The 9,483-nt window shown below is 36.7% G+C and overlaps 1 protein-coding gene across 2 annotated transcripts; it reads right to left on the reverse strand.

Annotated features, from left to right (window-relative positions):
* Positions 1–2,339: 2,339 nt before the first annotated feature.
* Positions 2,340–9,229, reverse strand: SDE2 (SDE2 telomere maintenance homolog). Of its 2 annotated transcripts, none has more exons than XM_058165532.1 (8): positions 9,013–9,229; positions 8,268–8,386; positions 7,609–7,726; positions 6,755–6,866; positions 4,720–4,889; positions 4,062–4,170; positions 3,112–3,463; positions 2,340–2,569 (listed from the first exon to the last, which is right to left on the reverse strand). In XM_058165532.1, the coding sequence occupies exons 1-8, from the start codon at positions 9,212–9,214 to the stop codon at positions 2,354–2,356; spliced, it is 1,398 nt and encodes a 465-aa protein (XP_058021515.1). In that variant the 5' UTR covers positions 9,215–9,229; the 3' UTR covers positions 2,340–2,353. The 2 variants fall into 2 exon arrangements, with proteins under 2 accessions (XP_058021515.1, XP_058021516.1); XM_058165533.1 differs by having other exon boundaries at positions 9,065–9,171.
* Between the last annotated feature and the right edge of the window lie 254 nt (positions 9,230–9,483).

Genomic DNA, 9,483 nt, shown 5'->3' on the forward strand with positions numbered 1-9,483 from the left:
TGGCAAAAACGGAAACATATAAAGTGTGTTGGATGATAACTAAAAGTAGAATAAATTTGGAACTTGGCCAATATTCTGTTCAGAAAAAATGCATGGTATGTTTCTTTGTGTGTGTTTGTTAAAAAATAAATAACTTTTTTTTTAAAAAAACAGCATGATTATGGTTTGGAATTTATTTATTAAACTTATATTCTGCCCTTCTCATCTAGAGGCATGCCATGTAACATTTCTGTTTCACAAGCTGCTTTGGTTGCCAATTTGCTTCTAGATGCAATTCAAGGTGCTGATTGTTCCCTATAAAGCATTACTTATATGGCATAAGGGACTTACTTGAAGATCCATCTGTCTCCTATAACATCACTCTAGTCAACTTGATCCCGTATGGTTGGTGCACTCTGGTTTCCTTGAATTAAACATCATCTATCGGAACCCTAGAAGCATATCTTCTCTGTAACAGCACCTGCTGTCTGGAATGAGGTTTCCTTCCCTCCTACTACCAAAGATCTGGATGGCCCCTCATTCTGTTCTGTTATTGTTTAGAAGAGCCATGAAGATCTGGCTCTTCACCTTGTCCTTTGATGAGGGAGTGGGAAGGGTGTCACATCCAGCTCCCAAACAGCCTTTATAAATTGCCATACCTAGACTATTCCAGTGCCAAACCATTGTTTGGAGTCTGCTAACAGTATTTTGGTCAATTCACATTTTTAGCAGTCTCTGAGGAAATCAGTTTTATCCAAAGAAAGTAGCATTTTATGTTTCTTTTATAAAGCAACAGTGGTTATCTGCCTCTTTTAAGCATTGCTGGTTTCTTCTTGGCAAGTTTATCTACATGCATGTGGGCTTCTTCTGAATGCAGTTTTCCAGCTACTAGCTTCAGAAACACATGCTGTTTGCACAGCCAATTCTCAAAACATACATGAACTTAATTGCACATATTTATCACTGTTGATTAGAAGCAAACATAAAACATAATTCTATACAGACATATATACTTACACAGAACATCCCCTACCCAAGCCCTGTTGTGATGTTGAGAAGTTCCTGAGAGGGTTGAGAGAAAAATGTTGGGAGTATATGCCAAAAATGTATGCTGCCAACGGGATCACCGAAGCCATAAAGGTCATCCCAAATGCCCAACTAAAGCAAGAAGGCATCTATGGGCATATTATCATGAATAAAAACTATCTATATGGCTGCTACAAATTGATGGCTTGAGGCACAAAATCCTCATCAGGATGCAGCTGTTCTATGCCTGGATGGAAAGCTATTTGAGAATCCCTGTAAGGCAATGTGACTTTATTAGAAAATAGGATGCAAGAGAAGATCAATAATCTTTGTCCTGTCTGTTCTGTGTAATTCAATCCTATTTACACCCTCCTTTCTCCTAGGAGCTCATGGAGCACATAAAGCACTCTCTCCTGCACTTTTCGCCAAACAATTATCCTGTGAGATATGTTGGGTTTATAGTGAGTGATTGGTCCAAAGTCAGCATTGAAGGGGGATATGAACTTGGATATCCCTAGTTTTAGTTCAAGACTTTAATTGCATTGTTTTGGTTTTTTAGATATGGAACCAGCTTTTATTGAACAGATAATAGAAGACAGGTAAGATCATTTACGTAGTTTATCCTAATACAATCCATATTTATATGATTGTGAGCAAATCAACCCTTGGATAATTCAAAAAGTAAGTGCCCAGCCTTTATGAGCAAACTAAGATTTTAATTAACATTTGACAAAAAAGAAGAGTTTATATATAATCCCAATTTAGTTTATTAAATATTAAAATAACTATCCAGTTTTGACTATTTAAAAAGGCCTGAACAATGTTTGCTTTCAAAATCTGAATGTTATTACTATAGAAGCTACCTGATGGGCAATTGCCCAGACTGATAGCAATAACTCTTTCTTGTTCATCTGAATTCTTGTAGCAGTTATAAAGTTAACTACTGATTGGAATACATTCAACAGTGTCCATGTTTGATTCTGATTATCCGTATTAGAATATTGTATTTAATTTTTATCAAACACAATTACAATTTTATTAATTTTTAAGCCTTGCAAAAATGTTCTTCATAAAATATTTTGATTTTTGATAAACGTATATTGTTCTGTTTGTCACTTAAACATGAATATAAAATATACTAGTCTTTTACTGAACAATAACAAATTTAAAAAAAATAGATGTCCGCCAACAAGTACTTTTAACATTATCACAAAAATTATTGTTAAAAGCATTAAGGAGTATACAAATTTACACTGTATTGGTTTTTGAAAGATAACATTATATAAAGCAGCAGAATGAAAAGAATGTTGTAAAACCTGGAGTATAAAAACAAACCATTTCACCATTTTTATTTTTTCTTCCCTTTGGAAGGCTTAGCAAACAAAGCAGGATCAATATGATCTCTAGCCAAACCTCTCACTGAAAAAAGTCGTTCTGCTCTTTCCTGTAAAGTACCTCCACATTTCAGTCCCAAGGCCAATAGTTCACACTTTAGTTTGTCTAGTCCTATGGCTTCCAGTTCTGCAACAGAATTGAATTCCATCAGATTGACGCTTGCAGTATCCTAAGAATCAGAAGCATACAACATTTTAAATACATATCTCAGAAGAAGAAAGTGATCTTTTGAATGTTAACTTAACTTAAATGTTAAGTAGTTCTGTAATGTCCACTTCTGCAACAAGATGGCTTTGGGGGCTTTTATATGCCTTATCTTTTAAAAGTTTGTGAATTAGAATATTCCTGCATATGGGGATAAACAACAAATATAATTCAGTTAATTCTTATACTGATAAATTAGTCAATTTATGTCTCCATTTTGCAGACTGGGGAAAAACCCTTCCAGTGAGGAATGTATATGCTCAATGGCTACAAAATATTGTCTAACTGTTAAAGAAAAAGAGAAGACTGGGGGATGAAGAAGAAATGGGGTTGTTTAAATCTTGAACGGCATTTCTTGGTTTTAATGTTACTCTTTGATGTAAAGAGTAAAGTGACATGGAACTGCCAGAATGGAATGAAGTTTTCAAAATGCTCTATTTATAAAGATATCTAATGGATTCAGGAAGAAAAAGAATTATATATTTAATCAAAAACAACCATACTTACTCCATGCTGAAGCTGACTTGCAGCTTTTTCACTACATGAGGCATTTGTATGCTTTTCTTCTTTCAGAATCTGTGTTGTTTTAGGTTTCTCATTGGCTACAATTTTACTGAAATTTGGATCTTCTAGTAGATCTTTTTTAGCATTCTTTGTTTGATCTTCTGACTTCTCATCAGAGCCTGAACTGCAATTTACAGAGTCCTCTGAATTCCTGGGAAACTCATTTGAATTGTCAGTCACACTGATATGGCTGCCAGATGATGTGGAGCATCTTTCGGACGTCCCAGGAGATTCATCTTCTTCATCACTATTAGTCTCTGAACTGCTAGGATCGTCCAACCCTTCTATACCTAACCTGTCATTTAAGTGAATTTTTAAACATGAATATAATTTCACCATAAAACAAAATCTGTGATATAAAAGAACAAATCTGCCCCCATAATTATGGAAGAGGCAGACTCCAAATATCAAAAATCCATCTATGTACAATAGTGGTAAACTTTCAAATTAAATGGAATTTTAAAATATTTTTGAAACAAACAGGATAAAGCATTCTGTCTGGCAAAGAATGCCGAAAGACTCTTTCCAATAATTTGAATATTGAATTGGGAATTCCAACACTGAAAATGAGTGTATCGGTAAAATACTCCTGATTTTTTAACACAACCTAGCTTCTAGTTTCATTGCAATACATTACATCAACAGAAAAATTCAATGTACTAAACAGCTTTAGAGTAATTATTGCCTCAATTCCAATAACATATGCTAGCAAGCAGAGGAAGCAAGAAAATCCCATTTCACAAGTAGATTACCATTTAGAATTTTTAAGGTGACTTTAAAGAAAGGTGACAACTTTAAAGAAAGTGACTCTTTTATTCTTGCAATTTTTATTACATGGTTATACTTAAAACTGTGGTTATACTTATGGTTATACTTAAAACTGTGGTACTTACCATAAACACCTTTTCTTCTCTGATGGTGGTCCGGTTCCAGAATCAGCAGTGCCTTTTCGACTCTCACTGCTTTCTGCGGAAACCACTGTGCTGGAAGAAGCTTGCATACCTAAAAATAGTAAAAGCAATCAGACTTCAGCATGTTAAATGAAATACAAACATTTATTAATTAAAACTAGGAATTTAAGGAAAAGATGAACTTTTAATTTTTTGCTTCATTCCTCAAATGTATAAGCTCTTCCTCAAGAGCTTATGTCACTTCTGTTTGCTTAATTTATTAATCATCTACATAGCTGATTGTATAATGCAAACATGATTGAGGGATGGGACATGGGAGAGGGTTTTCCATTATATTATTCAGGGAAGCTGAATTTTCTAGCAACTGCTTTTCATGGCAGAGGTCAGTTAAAATCCCGTATCTATGGAAAATACCAGACTGGCCAAATTGCTTTAATATGGAAGCAGATGTTACTGAAACAGGCAAATAATCAAAGGCAGAGAAAACAAGAGGTCAGGGCCTGAAAACAAAAGGAGAAAAATAAAGAAGATATTCAATGTCTAGGGTTATCTTATCCACAGAGCATTTAATTAAAACATCTAAGGGCCCAATAATCCAAAAGTGCAATGCAGGACAGAGTCTAAACTACTTCAGCACCACCTTTCAGGACAGAATCTTCAAGTCTCTCTGCCATTTCATGGCACTGCTGCTGGTAATCTGGGTTAGTAAAAAAATGCTTTGGTTCTGCCAATTTGCGCTTCAGTCTTTCTAAACGCCTTTGTTCTTTGTCTGCTTCCCGTTCTGCTTGTTGTTTCACCCATTCGGCCATCCTGTAAGAAAGAAGGATCCATATTAAACTGGATTTATTTCAATGGGTGAATTCAACTATGAAGTCTAAAACATAGAACCCCAAACAGTACAGTATGATGAGTGAGATCATCTATCTTTGGAAAGTTCTTGCTGCTGAAGCTTGACAAGTGACAATATGAATACAATTTGGTGCCAGGTTATTTATGCATGCATTGAAAAGAAATATGCAGGTTCTTTTGCTCTGCACATTAATTTAATTCATTTCACTATTTTTAATTTGATTTATTACAATTATTTTACTTTATAGTATTATCTTATTTAACTACACAAGTATGTATGTGGCATACTTAAATCCTATGCCTCATATATATGGTAATATTTTCAGAAAAAGACAGGTTAAAAATTTATGAAGAATGATTATTGCAAAAATGAAAATAACACATACTGTTTAATTTATACACAGATAAACTTTTATCTAAATGGCCATGAAGAGTCAAAACCATCTTCATGACACAACAACCGGAGAGATAATTGTAAAAAAAAAATCATAAAAAGCAAGGAATAGCAAAGCCTAAAATAGACAAGAAAATATAGAAACAGAAAATGGTAAATTCAATGCTGTTAGTTGAAAACAAGAACTGATGATATGAAAATTCATGTAGATATGACATGAATTTTAAAGTTATACATATATAGTAAAAACAACAAATAAATGAATGTGTATACTGTAGTAATAGGGGAAATCAGGTGAAGAATTTTTAATTCATGCAAATACTTTTTAACACTTTTTAATACTTTTAATACATGCAAATACAAATAGAAAGGATAGCATATGGCAGTGATAGCTAACCTTTTCTGGACCGAGTGGCCAAAATCCGTGCCCTCCCACATGTCCCCCCTGCATGCTTGCATCCTGCCCCCCATGCATGCCGCATATGCATGCGTGGGCCAGCTGGTCTTTGGGTCTCTGCTGCGCATGCACTACACCCCCCCCCGCAGCCTGATGTATGTGCAACAGACACCCAAAGACCAGCTGGACACCCGAAGACCAGCTGGCCTGCGGGAGGCGCATATGCATGCATGGCAGAGCTGAACTTGGGTGATGGCTCACATGCCCAGAGAGGATGGCTCGCATGCCCACCCCTGCCATACGTTTGCTATCACGGGCATATGGTATGTGAGCAATGAATATCTGTCATTAAACGTAAAAATATGTAAGAGTATGTTTCTGTCCATTTTATTATGTAGAAGTGAACCTTGAGTATGCTAGGAGACATAAAAGTAAGTTGAATGTAATGGGAATGATGTGGTAAGATAGGATCATAACAGAATAGCTGCTGAATAAATGTGAATTGAATACAAAAGTGAATGAGCAGTTGAGAAATACTTTAAATTGCTTTGGTCATAAGAGACAGAATAAATGAGAACTGAAAAGAAAACAAGAATATGAAGGAAAAGTGAATGGGCTAAAGAAAAGGGAAAATCATGCAAAGGAAAAAGCTGTGATTACATTAAGCTGAGATTCTCAAAAAGAAATCCAGTATCAATGGTTGAAAGAACAAAATGTAATTCATGAAGCACTGTATTGTATCAGTATGTTGAAAGGAATTATAGTCTGCAAGGACAGGGAGTTATGAAGCTGATTAGTTAATAATATTGGTGCAAGTGACTGTTATCTCATTTACATTTACATTTTTATATCAGTGTTTTAATGTCTTTGATTCAATGCATTTTACTCCATTTCTGATATCTGAATAATGTTGCTTACTCCAACAAAGAATATAGCATGATGGTATCTATGGATGGATACATTATAAAAATAGTTTTGATAAATATATGCAATAACAGCAAAATACATGTGTTTCTACTTAGTCAAATGTCTCACGCTTTTTCATGGTTAACATCTCGAAGTCTCCTTCCACTGAGATCTCTGCAAGCCTCTCGGTTTGTTGTCTTCTCAATTTGAGCACCAAGCGCTCGGAGCATAGATCCAAAACCTGAGAGGTAATTAAAATAGGTCAGTAACAGGAATCTAAGTGTAAGAAACATTGACTTTCCAAGAATCACAACATGATGCAACACAAAAATAAATCTTTTTATATGTTGTTAGTCTGTTTTACCCAGATTCAAAAATCCTTCATTAGACAAAATCAAAGATAAAAATGAAAGATAAGCTTTTAACCCCATTCCAGAGCTCCACTTCAGATGATTCTAAACATTTCAGAACTGTGAACTAATTATTAGAAAATAAACAACAATAGGAAGTTATAATGGTAAGCTAGCCAGTACAGGACTGTCATCTTGTTTTCTTATTGTCACATTATCTCACACTACTAAGACTTTAGCATAAAAATATGGGCAATATATTTCCCTCTCCCCTTTTTATTTAACTTATTTCTTTTTCCTTCACTGCATTGATGTATTGTATCTTCCACCCTTTATGTATTGTACAATATATTGTATGTTGGTGATTCTAGATTGTTTCCAATTCTATAGCCATTAATTGGGGGGCCACAATCTGGATCCACTACTACATTTTTCAGGACTGAGTGCATTATAATTAAAAGAAACAAATTCAATCTCAATCATGGAACTTCATTGGATAATTTGAGTCAGTCACTTTCTTTCATCCAAGCCAATTTCACATAATTATTGATGTGGAAACACTGGAGATGAGATAGTTATCTAACAAATAAACACACTATATTGTTTAGTACGCAAAAGCAGCAGTGAACCAACCTCCTTTTCCACCACATAATCTTGGTTCCACGCTGTAAAGAGCTCCATCTTGTAGTACACCTTCAGAATTAATACATCGACCATTATACTTTACATAAAAGTGATCTTGAGGAAGCCCCTAAAAACAATTATTTTTTTAAAAAGGAAAGAGAATACTAAGATTAGAATATTTATCTCAAGACCTATTTAATTTATAGGAAAGAGCAACTGCATTAATTTCAAACAGGTTATTTAAATAGCACATTGGCAAATCACTAAACAGTAAAAGAAAGATTACTGTACAAAACCTAGTTCTTTCCCTGAGTAGGACACAGTGAACGAATACATTTGTACACAAAGCCAGCTTCACAAATCACAAAAAGATTGGGGGAAAAACCACTCGAAAACCTATACAATCCATAAAAAGCAATGTCCCATCAACGACGATCACTATGGCCACGGTTCGAGAATATCTATATTCATTTGCTAAACAAATATATAAATATTAGGCTCGGGAAAGGTGATTTATATATCCTCTTCATCTGCGAAGGAGAAAACAAAACGCCTCCTCCCAACTTGTTTATTCTAAAGACGTCAATTGTAAGAAACCAGACACACATTTCTTGTATAGTGGGGAGACCACGCCATCCACTTTTTCCATTTGAACACTCATTATTTACCTGCGCTTGGCACCAGGAACGGAGAAAATCCTCAACCGACCAGCCTTTAGCCGGCAACGTCACACATTGCAGCTCCGAAGACAACGGATTCCTCACCAACACCACCATTTTCTGACTTCCTATAACGACACAAGCAAACTCCCTGCTTTTCGGCAAGACGCAAGAAAGGAACAGCCCGGTGACGTCTACGAAGTAAACAGGAAGTCGGGCATTACACGTTTTGCCAACAGAAGAGTGCCTTTCCAGATGCTCCTCAAACCACGTGACAGGGAACGGGGGGCGCATGCGTAGGGACTTTCCGCGGACCCTGCCTGAAGGAGAGTAATAAAGATGGTGGGGGTTGGGAATGCTAACAGCGGGGGAGGGGGGAGTTAATGGTGCTGCTGAGCAACTGGAGTTACCGCTTTTCTTGCTTCACCGTTCCGCTTCAAGTTATTGCCCTTCTGAGATCAGAACAGGATATTATCCGCCTGGTTTTTCTTGGCAGATTAGGTTCATCAACCTTCTCTGTTTACATTGTCGTTTCCCCTTCCTTTGCTCTACAAGGGAGGGAAATTTCTTCGCATTTCTTTATGAGGCGGAAGGCGGGAAAGTCCCTCGGTGCCGTTATCGTCATTGACGTTTTGCTTCTTAAAAGTGACCAAACTGAGGCTGAATTGAAAATGCAACCCAGCGTACCAACGCTTGTAATTTTTTCCCCTGGTTTCAGGCGCAGAAAATAAAGGCAGTTGTGATATTTATAAACCTGCAATGGAGCGCTCGGTTCCTCCCTCCCCACCGCCCTTGCGCCCACATACTTCATTGTGTTGTGTTGGTTTGCAAACGCCATATTTTCTGCCAATGTCAGCTTGGGAGCAGCATCTCTCGGTCTCTTCAGGCGGTAACAGAGAGAATGAAGCGGCTCGAGTCACTGGCAGTTGCAACGGCGACAGGAGAAATGATTGCATTCGTCTCGGAGGCCATGCATATAGTCTGCTGACTCGAAGTTGTCGGCGTGTGTTAACTAATCGCCTTTCCTGGAGGCAATTTAAACGCCAAGGCACGAAGAAGTAACTAAATGGGGGAAAGTGGAAACTCGAATTACACAGCGGCCCTCGCCAAGATGAGCCTCCTTCATCCTGTCATTTTTCCTCCTTGCAAATCCCGAGCATGTAAAGCCTGGCCATTCGGATTTTAAAACAAAGAAGCAGGGCACAGATAGTGTGCAGTGTCACAG

The sequence above is a fragment of the Ahaetulla prasina genome, chromosome 1 (genome assembly GCF_028640845.1).
Source record: "Ahaetulla prasina isolate Xishuangbanna chromosome 1, ASM2864084v1, whole genome shotgun sequence".
NCBI classification, from domain to species: domain Eukaryota; kingdom Metazoa; phylum Chordata; class Lepidosauria; order Squamata; family Colubridae; genus Ahaetulla; species Ahaetulla prasina.

Excerpts from the sequence above, each read along its gene's own strand:
- SDE2 (XM_058165532.1), bottom strand. The coding sequence starts at position 9,214 with ATGCAATCATTTCTCCTGTCGCCGTTGCAACTGCCAGTGACTCGAGCC. Across the intron at positions 7,727-8,267 it reads GTTCCTGGTGCCAAGCGCAG|GGGCTTCCTCAAGATCACTT; the intron begins GTAAATAATGAG and ends AATTGTTTTTAG. Across the intron at positions 4,890-6,754 it reads GATGTTAACCATGAAAAAGC|GATGGCCGAATGGGTGAAAC; the intron begins GTGAGACATTTG and ends TCTTTCTTACAG.